This window comes from Colias eurytheme, chromosome 25, assembly GCF_061535395.1.
Source record: "Colias eurytheme isolate Ceu_HAF_F1 chromosome 25, ilColEury1 Martin Lab GWU primary, whole genome shotgun sequence".
In the NCBI taxonomy this organism is placed as follows: domain Eukaryota; kingdom Metazoa; phylum Arthropoda; class Insecta; order Lepidoptera; family Pieridae; genus Colias; species Colias eurytheme.
In genome coordinates, this window is record NC_143004.1 from 3,573,246 (window position 1) to 3,596,335 (window position 23,090).

The 23,090-nt window shown below is 33.8% G+C and overlaps 3 protein-coding genes across 3 annotated transcripts in view; 2 read left to right on the forward strand and 1 right to left on the reverse strand.

Moving 5' to 3' along the window:
- VGAT (vesicular GABA transporter) overlaps positions 1–23,090 on the forward strand; it is a 48,697-nt gene that overhangs the window by 1,609 nt on the left and 23,998 nt on the right. The window contains exon 4 of the mRNA XM_090116243.1: positions 66–2,666. Within this exon, the coding sequence (XP_089972369.1) occupies positions 66–1,250 (1,185 nt within the window). The 3' untranslated portion in view covers positions 1,251–2,666. The remainder of the gene's footprint in view (positions 1–65; positions 2,667–23,090) is intronic.
- LOC149897528 (uncharacterized) lies at positions 3,731–20,788 on the forward strand. Its single transcript, XM_090116244.1, has 10 exons — positions 3,731–3,793; positions 4,113–4,283; positions 4,752–4,829; positions 5,051–5,183; positions 18,324–18,555; positions 18,865–19,054; positions 19,328–19,427; positions 19,749–19,859; positions 20,154–20,278; positions 20,642–20,788. Exons 1-10 carry the CDS (start codon positions 3,731–3,733, stop codon positions 20,786–20,788), a joined length of 1,350 nt encoding a protein of 449 aa, XP_089972370.1.
- On the reverse strand, positions 21,063–22,880 carry Dpit47 (DNA polymerase interacting tpr containing protein of 47kD). The gene is made up of 3 exons (XM_090116220.1): positions 22,612–22,880; positions 22,081–22,271; positions 21,063–21,893 (listed from the first exon to the last, which is right to left on the reverse strand). Exons 1-3 carry the CDS (start codon positions 22,759–22,761, stop codon positions 21,083–21,085), a joined length of 1,152 nt encoding a protein of 383 aa, XP_089972346.1. The 5' UTR covers positions 22,762–22,880; the 3' UTR covers positions 21,063–21,082.

Sequence of the window (23,090 nt, forward strand, 5' to 3'; positions counted from 1 at the left end):
ATAATATGAAGCTGATAATATTATTATGTTTTTATTATTAAAATGTTCATTTATTACTTCAATAGGGAATGTTCGTGGTTTCCTTGCCATTCGCTGTACTTCAAGGAGGATATTGGTCCATAGCGGCCATGATTGGCATCGCTCACATCTGCTGTTATACAGGAAAAATACTCGTGGAGTGCCTCTATGAAGACGATCCCGTATCAGGACAACGTGTCCGCGTTCGTGATTCATACGTCAGTATCGCGAAGGAATGCTTCGGTAGGAAATATGGTGCAAAAATAGTCAATATTGCTCAGATAATAGAGCTCCTTATGACTTGTATTCTGTACGTTGTTGTGTGCGGTGACCTTATGATTGGTACCTTCCCTGATGGCTCCATCGACACCCGATCTTGGATGATGCTTACCGGCATTTTCCTATTGCCATTGGCATTTCTGAAGTCTCTCAAAAGTGTGAGCATGTTATCGTTCTGGTGTACGATGAGCCATTTAATAATCAACGCTATCGTCATTGGCTATTGCATTCTTTATATTGGCGAGTGGGGATGGTCGAAAGTGAAGTGGAATCTTGATTTTGAAAATTTCCCCATCAGCTTGGGCGTCATTGTGTTCTCGTATACTTCGCAAATATTCTTGCCCACGCTCGAGGGAAATATGGAGGACAGATCTAAATTCGAGTGGATGTTGAATTGGTCGCATATCGCAGCGGCTGCGTTCAAATCGATATTTGGATACATTTGTTTCTTAACGTTCCAAAACGATACGCAGCAAGTTATAACAAACAATCTAAGGTCTGCTGGATTCAAAGGCCTCGTCAATTTCTTCCTCGTTGTCAAAGCAGTGCTCAGCTATCCTCTTCCTTACTATGCGGCGTGCGATTTGCTGGAACGCGTTCTCTTTAGAGGAAAACCTAAAACACCGTTCCCACCAATATATGCTTTAGACGGTGAACTAAAAGTTTGGGGTCTCGCTTGGCGGCTCGGAGTGATAATGTTCACTATTTTGATGGCAGTGTTCATACCCCATTTCCTGATTCTCATGGGTTTTATCGGGAGCTTCACTGGAACCATGTTGAGTTTCATTTGGCCAGCTTACTTCCATTTGAAGCTGAAGGCCAATCAGCTGGACAGTAGCACCGTCGCATACGATTATTTCATCATGGGTTTGGGTGTCCTGTTTGGAATTATTGGCATGTACGATTCTGGTTCGGCTTTAGTCAAAGCTTTCAAAATCGGGCTGCCGTTTTAATTTTCCGTAGCGTTTTAGATCATTGTTGAACTATTTTTAGAGTATTGCATATAATTAAATGTCTTATATTTATGAACCTGCAAGTTTTTGCGGTATATCTAAAGTGTTACGCCAACATTATCTAGTCTGATGTGATTTTGTAACTTAGATTGGTTAGATGTTAAGAATTTGAAATACTCATTGTTGCGTTGAAGTGATATATCCAATGTCTTCCACAAAAATTCTTAGTCGTAAGCATATGATATTTATTATAATAATTATATTAGTATTGACTGTATGTCTATATACATTTATTTAGAAATTTAAGCGGCAATCCATTGTCTTCCAATAAGATATTTGAATCTCTTCAACAACGAAGTCTTCCATGAAATTTAAAAAGCTTAATACTTATATATTGAGCTTGAACTCCTGATTTATCTTCAGCGATGTATAAAAATAAATTAACATACTGAGAATATGATTTGTAAGAATAAAATATTCCAAGTCATATGGTGCAATATGGACAGATTAAATGCTGTTAAACTTTTGAAACGTATTCAAGATTGGATAAAAGTTGTTTAAATTCAATTTTAAATGAAGAAATAATTGATGCTATGCTATGAGTTCACTACGAATATATGGTGTCTTAACAAAAATAATATTGATGTTTTCCAGTCAACGTTGCAGTTGGTTGATATTATGCTCAAAATCTAGTCTCCTACATTTTTGAAGGTAGATATATAAAAAATAGTCAATCGAGAAATTGCCTGGATCCATAAATTTTTGGAAAAAGTCGCTTTTGATAATTCAGTGGTAACTAAATGCTCGAAATAATTTTGAAATATATATTATATATACGATATACATTTTTTAAAGAATTATACAAAGAAATTGATTTGAAATTTTAAGAAATAATTAATTACATAAAAATTTTTCTTTTTACTCAGAAAAATAATTTATTTTAAATGAAATACTTAACTGAATAAATATGTTATTTTAAAAATAGATTGTATTGCAATATTGTGAAATTTTATAAGTACTTACCTAATTTTTGTAATTATTTTACCCAACTAAGTATACTAAAATGGGGGAAGTAGGATCATTTTTTTGTTGATACATTATAGTAAGGACGACTATAATGTATCAACAAAAAACTTTACCGAGACAATAAACACCCCAAAATTATTTATTTTATTGAAATATTTTAATAATATGTATATCTACTATATTCTCGTTTGAATGTTGTGTACTTATATCTCCTGGTTAAATTTAAAATACATCCATATTATCCATATTATTGACGACGCGGTTGGCGCAGTGGTAAAGTAACTGCCTACTGAGCCGACGGTCCCGGGTTCGATCCCCGGTCAGGGCAAATATTTGTGTGATGAACTCAATTATTTGTTCTTGGGTCTGGGTGTTATTATCTATATATATGTATTTATTAAATATTATATTGATCGTCGCCTAGTACCCACAACACAAGCCTTAATTGAGCTTACTGTGGGACTAGGTCGATTTGTGTAATAATGTCCTATAATATTTATTTATTTATTTATTTATTTATTTAAAATCCTTAACTGTTGTTAATTGTAAAGCATAATAGAATAGACAATAATATATGCTATGTAGTTAAATGAGTGTGGTTGTATAACTTATTAATTAATATTATATTAAAAACGTTTTTTTTTTTATTGATTTATAGTCAATTATTTTCAAAGCACAGATAAGCACAAAATGATATATCTTACAAATTGATTATAATATTTGCTGTTTAAGATACGAGGGTTTTTCACAAAAAAATGACGTTTCAATTACCTAGTTTAAAAAATCTACATATATGTCAATGTAAATCCAGGGCTTCCATTTTCAAATTTGACATTTGTTACAAAATTATACGTAGCTTAATGTTAATAATTGTAATTATTGTTTTTGAAAAATATCCTAATAAGATGCAATAATGTTTTGAATTATATCTAAGCATGTATATTGTGATGAAATGCAAATTTAGGTGTGTATTAATGAATATGAAATGTTATTCGAATATTGTTGTTTCATTTTAACTCTCCTTTGTTATGGCAATACCTGTATAAAAATAAGTTTTTCTTTTGATAAAAGGTGCTTGCTTACCCTTAATCCATAGAATATTTTATGATTTTAAGGTGTTGTTGAACAATAATAATAATTTAAAACATCATTAATAGCACAGACTAATAATAATATACTACGTATTTAATAGATAATTTTTTGGAAAAAATATTGCTAAATGAAGTTTAGAATTTCAAATTCTTGGAAACTTTCTGGTAAGTACCTATATTAATTTCCTAATTTATCTATCCATGAGATAAGTACCATAAAAATATATGATATTGTTTAATTGAATAATTGTTAACATTCTATAACTTTTTGATAAATTTTACAATAATTGGCAATTACTATAACAAAAGAACATACGCAGTAATTGGCGCGAAGGCGTTCTTTTCGGCCGCCATGTTGCAAAAATGTCTGTCTTCATTCGCGCATGCGTGCTGTTCGCACTATGTGTTATTGGACTTCAGATTGCTGTATGTATTTCAGACTGTTATTTATAATTACAAAAAGCAAAAAAAAGTATGTAATATTTTTATGGTAGAGACGATATTTACTCTACTATAAAATAGACACGATTTTTAATTATTATTTTAATAATTTTATCTTGAGCCTATAAACCCACCCTTGAATGATTTTACAAGCATGGGCATTATGCATCGTAAGAATTTTAAGCAGAGCTGAAACAATCAATTGAAAAGCTTACATAATATACTCTTTTTTTTAAATTTATCAACACCTCGCCGATAAAACGACTTCATGATATCCAATACTAGTAAAACAACTATTTCCCAGTACCCATACAACATACGGAACCACCCATGTTGCTTGGAACCGAACGAGAATCTGACACTGGCTATGATCATAGACGCTTTCGAGATCTATGGCCACGACCCCACGGATAAGCTGGACAATCTCTGGTTATACCAGAACGAGATGATGAGGGTCAAGACTGCGGAAGATCAGGTATAAATAAAAAAAAAAAAACACTTTTTGATAGGCAAGTGGTCATAGGCATATTTTTTCATAAATATTTGCAAAAAAATATGTCTCTTCGTTATCAGATTAGTGGAGGCGATCTCCCACCGGCCCTAAGACCAAAAACAAGATTTGGCGACATTTTAGTTTGCTTTTTTGTTTTTTAATGATTCCGAGATATCAATTAAAACTCATATTCATACTTACATGAATATTTATTCAACTAGGTAATGGATAAATTACATGAGTATTGGCAGGAAATTTAAACATACCTTCATAATATGAAACAAATCGGAATAAAGTATCCCATAAAATTTTTATTATATAAAGATTCATTAAATCATAAATGTCTTTCAAACATGGTTAATAATTTTTAATATTTTCATATTTAGATTAGGAAACATTCCATTAGGATTAGATACCTGAAAAATATATTGTTTGTCGTGCTAATTTCAGTATCTAATAAACGAGCGTGTTCATATCGCTACTGACCACTTGGGGAGATTTATAAAGCTGCACATACAGGAACTGAAGGTAATAATATATATAAAACTATAATATATATAACTTACAAATTATTATTACATTTTTAACAAGGTTTTAAATTCTGTTGAAAAATGTTATAAAACAGTTACAATTCAAATATTCTTCGAAAAGGTAGAAATGTAATACTTAGATTTATCGTGAATAAATCCGAAGTATTATATTTCTTAACAAATTACAAACAATTTTTCTCAATATACTATTCCAATCAGGTTCTATTAATCACATTGGATGATGTGCTAGACAACATGATGACAATGTACGAAAACCACAACTCGATAGCAGCAGAAAGAAAAGCCACGTATACTGGCGGACCAGTCCCTACGGAGTTTTATTTGAGCCAAGGTATGTACTTCAAAAGGAAGGTACTTTACAAGGCAATGTATAGATTGTAAGAATAATAGACTTGCAGAATCTAACGTAGCGCCACCTACCATCAAATCTCTTAGATGCAAGTCCCTTTTAAAAAGTACATATAATTTTTTATAGTTTATTACGTAACATCCTTAGGAATCACATATATTTAAATTCCTATTCCTAAAAAGTATTTTTATTTAAGGTTGATGTTCCGACCGTCCCTCCATACATTTTTGATTACCTCTAAACACTTAACACAGACACTATTTCTTTAAAACTAATCATTTTATCACTTCTCTATAATGAAATGTGTGCGCGTTCGACCTTTTTAATCAATAATTTACAATATTTACTTAGAAAAACAACAGTAAAATACCGGAAAAATTTGACACTTCTACAGTAGTGTGCGTGACTTTTGCCAAGCGAAACACGACATAAAGCACGACATCTAGCGCATAGACTATATACTTATTACAGATCTAGCGCGTCAATGTCTAAACGAAAGGCGATGTTTAGACATTGACGCGCTAGATGTCGTGCATTCGCGTTCGTTATCTTATGCATAATGAGCATAATTCTAATAAATCAAAGTTCTGTGTAAAAATTGAGTAATTTCATTTCCAATCGTTCAAAGAAAATAACAATAAAATAAAATAAAACTAATGACCTTAGAAACTATGTTTTTTTTTATTTATTACTCATTATTGTTCGTCCGTCGTAGGTCTGTAAACTGTATTGTACACTGAAGGTAAATGGTACTGTAGGTACTTTAGTTCGGCGTCGTCGCTCGTCGGCTTGATATAAAATTACATTCTTGATTTCATTGACACGCGCTATGATTTGCGCGCGGAATTTCTTGTGTTGTGAATTTATTTTTGTATGCTATGCATTTTAATTGATTCAAATTGCAATGTTTCTCTAGTATGCATTTGAGACTATATTGTAAATTGTAATAATTGATCGTGGGTATAGTAATTAATTATTCTAATAACGCAATTAGTAATATATGTATTTTCGGTGGGATTCAAAACAAAAAATTGGCCCGTGATTTTTATGAAATTTCACCACATTGCAAATCACATCAATCATAGTTCATACACATGTATGACGAATCACGAAAGTGATTAGTATTGTGGCTAACATTGACTCATCAGTTCATCACTGAAACCAGTGACAAATCAGTACCTATATCATATTGTGTTTGAATATTTTTAAACAATGATATAAGTATACAATTATTATAAATCGGTAAACTATCAAAGTAATCACAAACTTGCAAACATTGGTAAAATGTCCAGTAGTTTATGAGCCTATTCATTACAATCAAACAAACAAACAAAGTTTTCCTCTTTATAATATTAGTGTAGACAAACACTATGAATACGATCACGAATGCAAATTCGGGGATTTTCTAATTATTGCTAAATAATAATTATTGAATTCGTTTTGAAATACTCTATAATTTTTAGTGTATAAATAGACATTTATAATGTGGTGCTCATTTTTTTTGTACTGCTAACGCTATTGTAGGTACCTATTTTCGTTGTTTTATTTCAAGTGAACACGGCCATACAATTTTGTCACGAGCCGCCTATGATTGTAGGTACTTTTGTTAGGCTCCTTCGTCGTCCGCGTCGCGTCGGCTCGAAAGTTCTTGATTTCATTGTCACGCGCTATGATTTGCGCGCGGATTTTCTTGTGTTGTGAATTTATTTTTGTATTATTATTATTTTTTATTTTTTTTTTATTTTATTGATTCAAATAAAATATTTCACTAGTATGCATTTGAGACTATATTGTATTATGTATAATTTATCGTAGGTATAGTTATTCTTATAACGCAGTTATATTTTCGGTGGGACAATTTGACCCGTGATTTTTCTGAAATATCACCACGTTGCAAATCACATCAATCATACACACGTATGACGAAAGTATAGTGGCTATAATTGACTCATCAGTTCATCACTGAAACCAGTGATAAATCAGTATATCATATTTTATTGTGTTTGAATATTTTTTAAACAACGATATATAGTTACAATATTATTATAAATCGGTAAACTACCAAAGTACTTCCGAATTTTCAGACAGACAAACAAGTAGTTTGAACACGCAGTTTTCTTATACTAGTAGCAAAAATCAAAACCATAATATTATGTTTACCTACTATATTTTACTAAAAGTCGAGTGCGTCGAAATCGTAAATAATAATATGTTTTTCACCTTCCTGGTTATTTTCCCATAGTAAATAGTGTTTTAGGTTTGTTGTTGTAGGTAGGAATAATAATAATTATTCTTACATGTTGGTTATGAAATGTATATTGAAATGATTGAAATAATTTACTTTTACAAATCATTAGTGATATGAGTTTTGAGTGAAAATGCTTGGATCAGCATAATATTATATGGTACTTCAAATACATGTTTTGATAAAAAAAACAATAGTGTAATAAAATAAAACTGCGTTTTATTGTAATCAATGTTGACAATTTTAAATTCCAAAATTATTGATCAATAAAATAGTTTACACCAACAAATATAACTTTTATTTTTATAACAATCGTTCATAATATAAACCGTAGCAGGTGGCGTTTTGAAGTTCTGTCTACTCATACAGAAAAATGGAAAACTTGTTTTTTTTGTAAACAATTTATTACTCATGTTGTTTGGCAACTCGAAGCGTGGTCGTCCGTCGTAGGTACTTTTGTTCGGCGTCGCGTCGTCGTCCGCGTCGGCTTGATATAAAACATTCTTGATTTCATTGACACGCGCTATGATTTGCGCGCGGAATTTCTTGTGTTGTGAATTTATTTTTGTATGCTATGCATTTTAATTGAATCAAATTGCAATATTTCTCTAGTATGCATTTGAGACTATATTGTAATAATTGATCGTGGGTAGGTATAGTAATTAATTATTCTAATAACGCAAATATATTTTCGGTGGGATTCAAAACAAAAAATTGGCCCGTGATTTTTATGAAATTTCACCACATTGCAAATTATATATTATACAATTACAATTACAATTATTATAAATCGGTAAACTATCAAAGTAATTACAAACTTGCAAAATATGCTTTTCCGAATTTTCAGACAGACACACAATTTTATTAGTTTGTTTTAGCAAAGTAGGTACCTATACCTATACGCTTACGTCGCGCGTCGCGTCGTCGAAAACGGTGCGCCCAGAAACAAACATACCTAATTCAGTTACAATCCTTTTTTTGTTCCGTAATTTATTGTATTTATTCTAATACGATTTTTTTTATTCGTCGGCCAGTTCTACTAGGTATAAAAAGATAAAATTGAAATATAATTATTGTAGCGACAGCCATATTATGTTACTATGTTTTCGTAAATATGTTTTTCACCTTCCTGGTTATTTTCACATAATCTTATCTTATCATATATATATAAAGCTACACTACCACTCACTCACTGACATCGCTTTTCTCGGAAACTACGTGGAAAGTTGGGGGGATTTCGACGTGATCGTGTAGAGGTGCGCCGATCGACCAGAGGAAAAATATAGCGATCTCGATCACCTTCGAAAACCGAGTGGACCCCTGGAGGTGCGCAAAAACGGTGATACCTGGAGGGGGGGTGTCTGAACAAAAAATGCTCGGAACTGGTGGCGATTACCAGGGGAGGTGGAAAAATGGGGATTTTCGCGAAAACAAGATGGCCGCCGTACTTTGCCAAAATCGCCGTTTATGAATCCTTACGTCTCAAATTTGGCACACGTGCTCTGTTCGAGCCGGCGAATTGATCGGTGCCCGGTTCGAGTGGCTCCGGGCCCCCGTTTCCGACTTCCATACAACGTAAAATCCAACGGCCCGCGGAAACGGTGCGAGTTGGGTTGGGGGTGTCGGAACTAAAAATGATCACCACCCTGGGACGCTACCAGGGAGCCATAGTGGGTCGCTCGGTTTTGGAATTTTTCCATTTTTGGCGCAAACATAAAAACGTAAATTTAGACGAGGTGGCGCATCGGAGAAATACACCAATGATGCATTCGTACTCGCCCAGCTCCCAGGATATCCAGAAAAATCCGAAATTTTGAACTTTCTCACAGCCCGCGGAGACGGTCAACGGCCCGCGCAAACGGTAGCAGCTACATCTGGGGTGCTCAAACTAAACTTTGAGTAGACCTCGAGCAATTACCACAGATAGTGAAAAAAATTCAAAATGGCGGAAAAAATGGCCGCCGCCATACAAATGCTAAAATGGCCATTGCTGGGCCGATCGCGCTGAAACTTGGCACAACGGCTTTAATCGAGCCGCACATTAAGGTGGGATACTCATAATTGAGTTTCCACCGCTGGTTTCCGAGTTTCATACAACGCGAAATTCGACGGCTCTCCAAAACGGCGCGAGATAGGTGGGGGGTGTAGAACTAAAAAATGATCAGGAAGATGGGGCGCTACCAGGGCAATGGAGAAATTTCAAATTGGACGCCATTTTTTTTTCAAAAATGGCCAATTTTTCAAAGCAAGATGGTGGCGCCGGTTACTTTACGATGGGTCTAAAAATTGACTTTTGTGCTCTAATCGGCCATATTCACAAAACTGCATACTCAGAATCTCTCTCCAACCCCTGGTTTCCATTTTCCATACATCACGAAATTCAACGGCTCTCTGAACCGGTGGCAGGTAGGTTGGGGTCGTCGAAGTAAAAAATGCTTCAAAACCTGGTCCGCTTCCAGGCACATAAAAATTTTTGGTAAAAAGCGAAATTTTTTTTTTGAAAATTTTGTATGGAAATTTCCATAGTAGGAAGGGAAATTGAATAGCAACGGCAAAAGACGGCGCCGCGGGCTGCTTGCTGCACGCGCACGGCGCAACCGCGAAGGTCGACAGCCTCCCGTAGTAGAAAATATTTATTAACTTTTGAACTTCCGCACGAGCCAAGCGAGCGAAGCGAGCGAGTCGCGGCAGCGGCCGGCGTAAATATTGAAAGAAGTAGCGAGGAGCGAAGCGACGAGCGAGTTAGGTTAACTTTTGAACTACCACACTAGCCAAGCGAGCGAAGCGAGCGAGTCACGTCAGCGGCCGGCGTAAATATTCATAGAAGTAGCGAGGAGCGAAGCGACGAGCGAGTTAGGTTAACTCTTGAACTACTGCACTAGCCAAGCGAGCGAAGCGAGCAAATCACGTCAGCGGCCGGCGTAAATATTCATAGAAGTAGCGAGGAGCGAAGCGACGAGCGAGTTAGGTTAACTTTTGAACTACCGCACTAGCCAAGCGAGCGAAGCGAGCAAATCACGTCAGCGGCCGGCGTAAATATTCAAAAAAGTAGCGAGGAGCGAAGCGACGAACGAGTTAGGTTAACTTTTGAACTACCGCACTAGCCAAGCGAGCGAAGCGAGCAAGTCACGTCAGCGACCGGCGTAAATATTCAAAGAAGTAGCGAGGAGCGAAGCGACGAGCGAGTTAGGTTAACTTTTGAACTAGGTACCGCACTAGCCAAGCGAGCGAAGCGAGCAAGTCACGTCAGCGGCCGGCGTAAATATTCAAATAGGTAGCGAGGAGCGAAGCGACGAGCATGTTGAGTAAACTCTTGAATAGAAGCGACTTTAGGGCGATTCCCACTCAAACAAAAAAACTACTTAGGTTAAAAACTATTAAAACTACGTTAAAAAAACCGACTTCAAAAACGGAAAAGTAGGTTCTTATTTTTAGTGCCGAAAGCTTAATGAATTTGATTTTAAACGAAGCTACTAAAAAGAATGAAGTTTTCAATACGTAATAATATACACATCTTCACACATTTATTGAGTGAATGAGCCAATCGTTCACGCTTTATAAGCGTCGGACTTACACCAATAAGTGTAGTGTAGTTTTTGTATCGAAAATAGACAATTTTTTGTTTTGCGAATAATGTAATTGAATTGCAAGTAGGTAGTTCTTGTATCGAAATAATCGTAGTTCTTATATCAAAAAATAGCGTAGTTTAATAAATGCTTAGTGCTTGGCACCGACTTCAAACCTATACAGGATGTAATCGTTAAGTGTGCACAGGCGATTATTCCGTAACTATTACAGATATCAAAAAACTTTAAACTGATATCGAAAGTACTTAAACCTAATGAGTAAAATGGCCATAATAAATTTTTAAAAATAAAACGAGAAATATCTAAAAAATAACTTGAAACCCTCCCATACATTTAGTATGAGATACGAATATCCCATGTACATTTAATATGAAAGATTTTAGCTTTTTCTTTCTTTTTTGATTTTCTGCTTTAATTACTTCGCAAATTTGAAGGGAAGTTCATTTAGAAACTTTAAATAGAGCTCCTCATTGTATTGCAAAATGAGGACATCACTTCGAAAATCTGCTATGAATACAAAATGTATGGGAAATTAAATGTATGGAAGCGTTTAATGTAACATTTTTGGATATTTCTCGTTTTATTTTTAAAAAATTATTATGGCCATTTTACTCATTAGGTTAAGTACTTTCGATATCAGTTTAAATTTTTTTGATATCTGCAATAGTTTCGGAATAATCGCTTGTGCACACTTAACGATTACACCCTGTATAGTGAATAACACAACTAAATAATATGTAGTAATTAATTATTTTTTACTTTTCCGTTTTTGAAGTCGGTTTTTTTAAAGTAGTTATTTTTATAGTGTAACGATATCTTATTCGATACACCCTTTGACTATAGTCCTATGGCTTTCACTTAGATATTTTTAGTGCCGAAAGCATAATGAATTTGATTTTAAACGACGCTACTAAAAAGACTTGAAGTTTTCAATATGTTTTATATACATCTTCACACATTTATTGTCTTGAACAGTTTATTATGAAAAGTCACCGCTATTGATTAGACATAGACACCTCAAATAAATGAAATTCGGGATCACGTTTCAAAAATTTAACCAATATTTGAATTTATAAATTATAAGCACTTTTGATTGACTGTGGAATCGCTCGAATTTTAATTCATTTTCAAATGACTGAAGATTTCTGCCCTGGGATGTTTCCGCACCACGCTCCCTCGAAGGTGGACAGCCTCCCGGAGTGGAAAATACTTGAATGGAGAATTTATAAGTATTACCGACTGACCGTAGAATCGCTGTTAACAGATGTAACAAATGGACAAAATATTCGAATGCATTTTCAAATTACTGCCCTATTGCTTCAACCCAGGGGCAAAAGGGGCACGCGGGCTGCTTGCAGCCCGCGCACAATGCACCCTCGAAGGTCGACAGCATTCCAGAATAGAAAATATTTGAATTGGGAATGTATAAGCACTTCCGATTGACTGTGGAATCGCTGTTGGCAAATAATAACAAATTGACGGGGTATTTTGATGCATTTTCAAATGACTGCCCTATTGCTTCAACCCAGGGGCGAAAGGGGCTCGCGGGCTGCTTGCAGCCCGCGCACAACGCACCAGCTAGTCTTATATATAAAAATGAATCGCAAAATGTGTTGGTAAGCACATAACTCGAGAACGGCTGAACCGATTTCGATAATTCTTTTTTTATTATATTCCTTTAAGTACGAGGATGGTTTTTATGTAGAGAAAACGTAAATATGTACCACGGGCGAAGCCGGGGCGGACCGCTAGTACATATATAAAAATGAATCGCAAAATGTGTTGGTAAGCGCATAACTCGAGAACGGCTGAACCGATTTCGATCATTCTTTTTTTATTATATTCCTTGAAGTACGAGGATGGTTTTTATGTAGAGAAAACGTAAATATTATGTACCACGGGCGAAGCCGGGGCGGACCGCTAGTATATATATATATATAAATGAATCGCAAAATGTGTTGGTAAGCGCATAACTCGAGAACGGCTGAACCGATTTCGATAATTCTTTTTTTATTATATTCCTTGAAGTACGAGGATGGTTCTTATGTAGAGAAAACGTAAACATGTACCACGGGCGAAGCCGGGGCGGACCGCTAGTCTAATATAAAAATGAATCGCAAAATGTGTTGGTAAGCGCATAACTCGAGAACGGCTGAACCGATTTCGATAATTCTTTTTTTATTATATCCCTTGAAGTACGAGGATGGTTCTTATAGCTAGAGAGCTAGTTAGTTTAGTTTTAGTGCAGTGGCAGTGTAAATGTTGTTGTTGAGGTTATGTAAATTTAACACTTTAGTTAACTACCAAGATATAAAGAAATGAGGATAGGACACAATAACTATTGGTTGAGGTATTTATAAACTCATAATATACTTTTAAAAAAATCACGTTTTAATAAATTTCTAGAATTAAATTAGAACAGCTGATTCAAAATAGCCTAAAAAATCTTAATAATAATAATTACGCTTCACAGCAAGAAGAAATGTACCATATGTACCCGCACAAAGTCGATATTGTGTTGCCTACCGTTCGACTCAATGGCTAGGGTTGTAACTACCTTTAATAATTATTACCAAACTAATAAACCGAGTGATGCGAAATAACCATAATTCTTTTAGAGTTTGATAAAATGATCAGGCAGGTATTTTCTTTAATCCTCTGAATTCTCGGTTACTAAATTGTATCGTTGAAATTATTCTTAATCGCGTAAATTTAATAAATAATCATATGGAAAACACTTTTCATTTGTTTTTTTACTTTCACGCCCAACTACTATACAATAATTACGTTGTTTCGGTATTTTGACGAGAAAACGCAGGAAACATCCGTTGTATCATTTTAGATAGATTGTATATTTTGTATCTGTAGAATTGAAATCAAAGCTATGTATATGTTGTCTCCATTCTTTTCTTATCGGATTGTTGATCCCAATGCGAATGCGTCACTTAAATTTTATAAAAGACAATTAAGAACATCAAAAATAAAGTGATACGTAAATATTTCACAGTGCAATATATTATGTAATTAATAATAATTATATATTTATGAAAAAATAATTACATCAGATTTAATAATAGCAATTGTTTTGAATGTACATAATATGAATAAATGATTACATCATAATAGTAATAATCACAATTGTTTTATTTCCCATTTGTTGCAACCCTCGCATATTTTCATGTAGCAGCAGAAGTACCTACACTGGCGGCGCGGCGGCATCGTGCGACATCAAAGGCATTGCCTTACTAGGTAAGTTTATAATGACTCATTTCTTTTATTATATAATTTACGTTTTACTTTTACAGAATCCGATTCAATGGATTATGAAGACGAGTCACACAACGCCATACGATAGTGATGATGAATGAACATTTCAATAAATGCATGCGTGTTTTTTTATGTTGTTTTGTAATTGTTAATTGTTTCTTAAATAAAGAAATAAACTAAATATTTAAATGATGATTTGTTATTTGCAACACAACTTTATATTTGAGATTCTTTACAAATGTATATTTAGTTTTGTATCATCAAATTTATAAATTTTATTCCATAGTTTTCAAAATTAAATGTAAATGACCATAAAAACATTAATAAAGTAAATCATTGATGTAAGGTCAGGGAACGTAATACATATATACATCTGACCATGTAGAAGCTAAGTCTTGTTGACTGCTGAAGTCTGTAAAGTTTTGTTGTCTGCTGAAGTCTGTACGCAATGAAAATGCCTGCCGTTTCGAAAATAAGTTTTTAAGACCCTAATAAATAAAATATATGAATGGCAGATCTGGTCAAATACTTTCAAAATTGTATTTTTTTCAGCACTTTCATAAGTGTCTGCCAGAATGTTATCCGCGTGATAATGGTCTGCCATTGTTATTTTCCGATAGTAATAATAATCTATTTTCAAATATCAAAATGGCAGACGTGGTCAAATGGTTTCAAAGTTCGCCAAAAATTTCCACCTGTCTTACCTAAGCGCGCGCCCCGTCCACCACTCTGGGCTTAGTGACTCCTCATCTCATGTGTAGTAGGTATAGGGGAATCAACACACAAAAATCCAGGTCTGGTCAAATACATACAGGTAGCTTTGCGCTAGCTCTCTAGCTATTACTTCTTATGGAGAGAAAACGTAAACATGTACCACGGGCGAAGCCGGGGCGGACCGCTAGTAAATAATAAAATAATAAATAGTGTATTAGATTTGTTATTGTATCTTGTATACCTACGAATAATTATTCTTACGTCTTGTTGGGAAATGTTCAAATACCTACCTATTGAAATAATTTACTGTTACAAATCATTAGTGTTATTAGTTTTGAGTGAATAGGCATGGATCAGAAATTCAGAATATAATATGCTACTAACTACTCAAATACATACATGTTTACACAACAAACACCACTGACCTCTATAACTATAAGTTATAGAGGTCAGTGACCGTCAGTGACAAACACTATGGATACCTACGCTCGCGAATGCAAATTCGGTGATTTACTAATTATTGATACCTAGTCATTGAATTCGTTTTGAAATAGCCTGTACTTTGTAATTTTTAGTGTTATAGACATTTATAAAATGTGGTGCTCATTTTTTTTTGTAATAAATTATCCTGCTACGCTATTGTATTTTCGTTGTTTTATTTCAAGTGAACACCCATACAATTTTGTCACGAGCCGCCTCTGGCCTCTGGGTGAAATCAACCAGTCAAATGATTTTTGTTCTAATTGTATTTTGGTAGTAGTTTGTTTAGAATTTACATTACCATTGTTTAATTTTTATTTTGTACTAGCTTTCCGCCCGCGGCTTCACCCGCGTTTTCAAAGAAAAACCCGTTCCCGTAGGATTTCCGGGATAAAACCTATCCTATGTCCTTTCTCGGGTATCAAAATATCTCTATACCAAATTTCATGCAAATTGGTTCAGTAGTTAAGGCGTGATTGAGTAACAGACAGACAGACAGACAGAGTTACTTTCGCATTTATAATATTAGTATGGATTTGCAGTAAAATAAAAAGATGAAAAACTTCATTAGGTATATTGTACGACACCTCACTCTGAATCGCGCTAGCGAAATTTTTTCGTTACAGAGCACATATACAACTTTCGGACAATCTTCATTGAGGCCGGCCGGCAAATCGAGTATGTCGAAAAACTTCACTTTTTCGATGGAGGTATTCTACCTTCCTTCCTCCACAGTTGTGGGACCCCGACGTGCATTGAACACGCAGCTTTCTGATACTAGTAGCTAAAATCAAAACCACAGATATGTCTGTGATCAAAACCATAATAATATTTTTACCTATTATTTTACTAAAAGTCGAGTGCATCGAAATCGTAAATATGTTTTTCACCTTCCTGGTTTTTTTTCCATAGTAAATAGTGTTTTTGATTTGTTGTTGTATGAATAATTATTCTTACTTGTTGGTTATGAAATGTATATTGAAATAATTTACTTTTACAAATCATTAGTGATATTAGTTTTGAGTGAAAATGCTTGGATCAGCATAATATCATATTTGCTACTTCAAATACATGTTTTGATAAAAAAAAAACAATAGTGTAATGTAGGTAATAAAATAAAACTGCGTTTTATTGTAGGTAATCAATTTTGACATTATTTATTTCCCAAAATTACAATAAAATAGTTTACGCCAACAAATATAACTTTTATTTTTATAACAATCCTACTTCCTACTAATGCGAAAGTTTGTGAGGATGTGTATGTGTGTGTTTCACGCAAATACTACTGAACCGATTACAATGAAATTTAGCACACATATAGAACGTAACTTGGACACATTGAATAGGTTTTATCCCGGAAACCCCACGGGAACGGGAACTATACGGGTTTTTTTTTGAAAATGCGGGCGGAAAGCTAATCGTTCATAATAATATAAACCGTAGCAGGTGGCGTTTTGAAGTTTTGTCTACCCATACAGAAAAATGAAAACCACAGGAGATTGCCCAAGTGACTATGGCACTTGGTATCGCAATCAAACTTATTGTGTCAAGATGAAATATAGCTCAATTTAAAGCTTGATGTTAGTACTTTTAGATATGATTAAAGTTTTTATGTAAATAAGCCGCAGTTCGCGACAATAAAAATAAAACAATAGTTTTATTCAACACTTCAAAAAACTACTTACTTAATCGAGTTTAAACTAACGATGAACGTTAAGTTTTACATTTATTACATAGGTAATATTTTAATTTACAAGACAAATGTGAAAAGTAAATCGTAATTTAAACATTATTTCAAAATAACATCGAACAATGCGTCGAACACATTCATTTGACATTTCAAATAGAAACTATGACATATGACGTTTGCAAGAGAGATAGTGATATAGGTATGTGTCAAAACAAAACTTTTACTTTTATTTCTATTTATTCGGTATAATTACAACTTAATAGTGATAAATATGATCATTATAAATACAAATAGGAATTAACAATATCACGAACACGTGACACAACTAGTATTTTACCGATTCCATACGTAGTCATACATGTTTCAAAAGAAAAACTTTTACTTTTACTATTATTTCAATTTATCCGGTTTAATTAAGACTTAATATTGATACATATGATCATTATAAATACAAATAGGAATTAACAATATAACGAATACGTGGCACAACTAAAATTTTACCGATACCACCCGTGGTCATTCTCCTTTGTGGGTCATTTGTAACAGGATGGCGGTTCTACAGCGAAAAAAGAAAAATGATGGTCAGAACGCTGATACCGGATACCTTAAGATACTGTAATATAAAATATTACTAGATTAGATAAAATATTATAGGTAGTATCTTCACCGTGTGTGACGCGCTTTACATTAACGCCATCTAGAGTTAAATCTTTATCATTTTTGTATACGTCTGTGTGTGTAAACGACCCTGTATGCAATGACAGATGTTAAAACGCATAATTTTACCGAATTGGGTGGATTTTAAGGCAATGATATAACATATTTCAATAAAATATAATATTCAGTAACCGCCATGACTATTCCTAGGTTTGATGACTATTCCAATTACGCAAAAACTCAAATAAACTAGAAATGTAGAATTCAGCGCCATCTAGCGAAATATTGGCTGGGAACAGATCGTAGCAATCACCTTAAGAATGCACAAACATTCACACTTCCAAAGTATGAATATCTTTGCACTAAATGAGTGTGGGTACATAATAAAATAATATGTTCCTTGCAACGTTCGTTTTTGATTTGTAGCGCATTTTCATTCTTTGTTTATAAAATATAGTTCTACGCCTTTGTATTTGTTACAGAATACTATTGTGGTAAAAACGTCTACATATTCTCATCTGAACTGTACAGTGACATATACAACATAGGCAAAGGGATAGCTCCCTATTGCAAGGACAGGTCCTTTGTATTCCTTGGTTTCCTGCACTATCATGATGAGCAAAAATACTACCTTTTAGACGACCCGAGTATTTCGTTCCCAACTGATAACTATATGCATGGCTTGGAGTGTCATGTAGGAATATGCATTTTTAGGTAAGAAGTTTAGAATTATAAAAAATTACATTATACTTGGTACTTCATGGAAAACATATTCCATTGTTAAGATTTACTTTTTACTGTTCTGTGGATTTACTGCATTGCCTTAGTTATAAAAGTAGGAGCACTAAGTAGGAGCACTAAGTAGGAGCACCATAAAATTGAACAAAATAGTACACGTAAACTTTCTCTTACCTAAGCTATTTTTTTTGGTTTATATATGATATTAATTAACTATTTAGCCATCAAATTATTTTTCAATAAACATAAATCACTACTTACCTAAATAAACACCCAACTCTTTAGGTTCCCCTTCAAAAAGCTCTTGCAACGCGAGCGAGACGTCTCAACTCTACCGAAGGCGATCGTGAAATGCGGCCTCGTGATGTACAAACTACCGCCACTTTCCGCCGCCGCGTGTATCATAGCTTCCGGCTCCTTTATTCTGGACTTTAACATTCAGGGTCTGCGGTATAGGCACTATGATTATTTATTGGTAAGCGTATTAACTATTAATCCGTCTCCTTTACTTAAAGAATCCACTTCACTATGTATTTACAAAGTACATAACAAAGTCACTTCCCGCTGTCTGTCCCTTTTTATGCGTAGGTCTCAACGGATTTTGATGCGGGTTCAAAGGGAAGTTATTACAATATAATTTGTTAAGTTTTAGACAACAAGTGAAAGTAAGTAAGGTAAAAAATAAAAAATGAAATAATGACGATAAATAGCCATTTAAGCCACTTAGATAAATTGCTTTACTTATCAGACAATACCGAACGGCCAAACATATTACACGAAAGAAGCAAACACGCCACTGGTGTGCGACCATCACGTGTGCGAATGGAATTATACCAACCATTATGGTGGTAAGTACTAAGTACATGAGACTGAAAAATCTGTTGTATTTGCTACGCAAGAATTTTTGCTACCCGCAGTTACAAATAAAAGCATAAAAAATATCTCGCTACGTACCCTCTTTTATTTATAAATTTTAAGATTTTTTTTGTTGATTACCCGCATTGTGTTGTATTATTAGGACCAATATTACAGTACCCTCCTTTTTTTGAAGCAAATTGAAGATTTTAATTTACTCACAAAATCATGCAGTATCTTAGCTACGTTATTAACCACTTGTACAGCTGGTTTTAGATTTAGTTTTTGTTTTATTAAAAACATTATTTTTTTAGGACCATTCTTGATACCAGGAGATCCTGGCACAGGAATCGATCCAGTCCCTCCGTACATTGAACCAACACCGAAACCCGACGGCTTCGACGAAGAAAATATCACTGTACCATGTAAGCTAAATAAACTATAGTTAGATAGAAGCAGGTAGACAATTTTAAAAGACCTTTTTTTTTGTAACAGCGCATAATAGCCAAGCAATGAAAAATAATGAAATGTTGGCAATTATACAACATTTTCAAGCTATTTTTCAACATATTATTAATTTTTATAAAGAACGATACAAAAATGATTTCAAAAACTTTTTACTTTTGAAATAGGTCATAGATTTTTAGATCATTTGATCGTTTTTGTTGACACGGTCTATGCAAAATGTCTAGCGAACTAACTTAATTATTTGTTCTCAGATATTCTAGAAGGATGTTTATTTATGTACCTGCCAAACTACGGGTCAATAGCTGGCAAGAGCTACTTAGATCCTGTGGAATTACATGATGATAGGTTTACATGCAATGCTGCAGGCGGAGCCAAGGTATAGTAAATTCAAAAGTTAAAAACAAATGTCATTAAATTTTTATAAAATATAATTTGGTATAAAAAATTACTTTCAAAAACAGAACTATTACACTTCGATAGATTAATTATAATTATCTAACGAAAAATAATGCGTAAAACTGTAAGCAAATTTCCTAATCTCTTTTTTTATGGTTTTGGTGTATTATAATCTAACGACATTAACAATTTTACGGCGAAATATACCTATTCAGTGCGTATGTTTGTTACTTACCTCCTCCTAAAATGCTGGACCGATTTAAATGCAATTTTTGTGTCTATGTTTCGGCAAGTGTAGTTTAGATTTCGTATGCTGGCAAAAGCATGTATATGCTAATTTCAGGGTCTCTACTGGTACCCGCAATGGATGGGAGCCATGCCGCACCACCCCTACTCGCCAATGGTTGACGATAAAGGAGCATTCGAGTCGCCCGGCGCTTTCTACCCGCATCAAAATTATGATATGGAAGATGGGGATTCAGATAGTTGAGAATAAATTATTTTGAATAAGTCTTTTTATTTTTCTTCTACATAAACGTATGGAATCAAATGAAAGCAAAAAAAAATGTTGTGAGCTAATGATTTGAACTTCAAAGAAAATCCGTTTCTACACGGTAAAAAAAATAACTAGAATTTTTGAGAAATAAACAAATAAAACAGTAAAAACAATTCATAAAAATATTTAATGAAACTTATGATTCTGTTTTTTTTAATCAGATAATTTACATTTGTAAAACTTATAAAAGAAATCGATTATTATTTTTTAAACGGTTGTTGTAACTTATTAAATATAACTTTCCAAAAACCTCCTCTCAACAACGCTACCACGCGGTAAAACGAAAAACGCCGGCGTACCAGCTTTTAACAGGAAATATTTAGATACTAATAAATCACCAAGGTTCTTCCTTGCATCAACTACATGCGGCATTTTATCGGAACCCTCGAAATAAACATTAACGCTACTAATTTTATATTTATTATCTTCATCCCATGGCGCTGGGAATAGCTGTTCAAGCTGACTTGCTAAAGGAACATTTTCCGGACAACCTTTTATAAAATCAGTCATCTGATATTCAGGGTATAATAACAATACTGGCCACTTTAATATCCCATCTTCTATATGAACTATAGCATCATGAGCTCCAGGTAAAGTAGGCTCCAGTTGGGACAAGTCAATATCATCTTCGTCTTCACAATTCGATAATTTAATTCCTCTTTCAATAATCGCTTTGATAATTGCATCTTTTTGCTCTTGATTCTTCTTACTTGTTCTCTCTTTTTTCCTTTCATCTCTTTCCTTTAACATTTTCTTCTTTTTTGCCATATTCAAAAGGTCCAAAACATCTTTATCGGACGATTTTGCTAATAATTTCTCACAATGTGCAATGCATTTTTCGTACATTCCTATTTCCATGGCTGATTTAGCAGCCCTCAATCTAGCTTTATCATGATTACTGTTAAATGTAAGGGCTTTTTCGCTGTCAAATAAAGCAGATCTATAGTTTTTTAAATGCCAATGTGACGCTGCCCTATTGTTATACAGACTTGCATTTATTTCTGGGTTGTCACTTCTTATTTTTATACCTTCTGTGTATCTGTGAACAAAACATTATATTCACATTTACTGAATTAATAACAATAATTTAAATCTTAAGAAATATAGGCTGCTTATAATTGATGTTTTAATAAATATTATTTCAATATAACTTAATAGCGATAACCAGTGCAAGTCTAAATAAAAAGCTAAGGTCTATTAAACTTGTATAGGTATTAGATACTTACCCTAATATAGCCAGCCTATAGTTCTTATGTTTGAAATTAAAATTGCCATCCTCCTTATAATTAGTGGCCAACTCCAAGGGTGTATTTTCATCAGGATCATATTTGAGCTTTGCCAGACCTTCAGCTAATGGTGACAATTCATCACCACTAGGTGCTGTCTTCATGAAGAAAGGATGTTTGTCCATCTCTTCCTATAAAACAACATTTATTCAAAAATATGTAATATAAAAAAAAACACATTTATTTCAATTGCAAAATCAAATCAATGAAACAATAAACATTGATTTGACTAGTTCTTATAACTGTAGCTCTTTTAGCTTGTTAAGTAACAGACAAGAACTTATATTTTGTAAAGAATAATATAATATTTACTGAAGGAAACATTTCCTCACAAAAAAACTGGACTGATTTGAAATAGGTATTCGTTGACAAGCAAACAGCTATATTATTCCTGAGTAACAACATAATATAATTTATTATTGTTTTATCCCGGGACAACCCAGTTGAGCGACTAGTAATTTAATGTCTTACCTCCCACCGATCTTCTGGCCATCCTTCTGTGTATCTTTTCTTTTCTAAACTATCAATAAATTCGTCCAACTCCCGGTCTAATTTCTGACACAAAGCCACTCTCTCCTCTTCCGTCATGGGTTTCTTATTAGCACTATCTTGTTCGGCCATTGTAATATTTTATAAAACTATTCAATAATGTATAATTAAATGACCAATATTTTCATAAATTTGAAGAAATATTCTATAGCAGCAGGCCAGCAGCATGTTTTTAAATTTTTGACATTGACATTTAGAAATCTGACACTTCAACGTCAAAAACATTATGGTGGCTATACACGTTAGCGGTTGCATGATGGAATGATGGAACGACCTTACAAGCATTAGTTTATATTTTCAACTAAATCTAAAGCTCTGTATTTATTGAATAATGGTTGATACGAAAAAATATACCCGATGTTGTTAGAGCAACAACATTTGCAACTTTTGCTTTACGCTAA

Bases quoted from the DNA above. Each gene is read 5' to 3' on its own strand.
- LOC149897528 (XM_090116244.1), top strand. From the start codon at position 3,731: ATGTCTGTCTTCATTCGCGCATGCGTGCTGTTCGCACTATGTGTTATT. The intron at 19,860-20,153 runs GTAAGCTAAATA...ATTTGTTCTCAG, and splicing joins AGAAAATATCACTGTACCAT to ATATTCTAGAAGGATGTTTA. The intron at 20,279-20,641 runs GTATAGTAAATT...TGCTAATTTCAG, and splicing joins ATGCTGCAGGCGGAGCCAAG to GGTCTCTACTGGTACCCGCA.
- Dpit47 (XM_090116220.1), bottom strand. From the start codon at position 22,761: ATGGCCGAACAAGATAGTGCTAATAAGAAACCCATGACGGAAGAGGAG. The intron at 22,272-22,611 runs GTAAGACATTAA...GTTGTTTTATAG, and splicing joins GGCCAGAAGATCGGTGGGAG to GAAGAGATGGACAAACATCC. The intron at 21,894-22,080 runs GTAAGTATCTAA...TTTTGTTCACAG, and splicing joins TATAGGCTGGCTATATTAGG to ATACACAGAAGGTATAAAAA.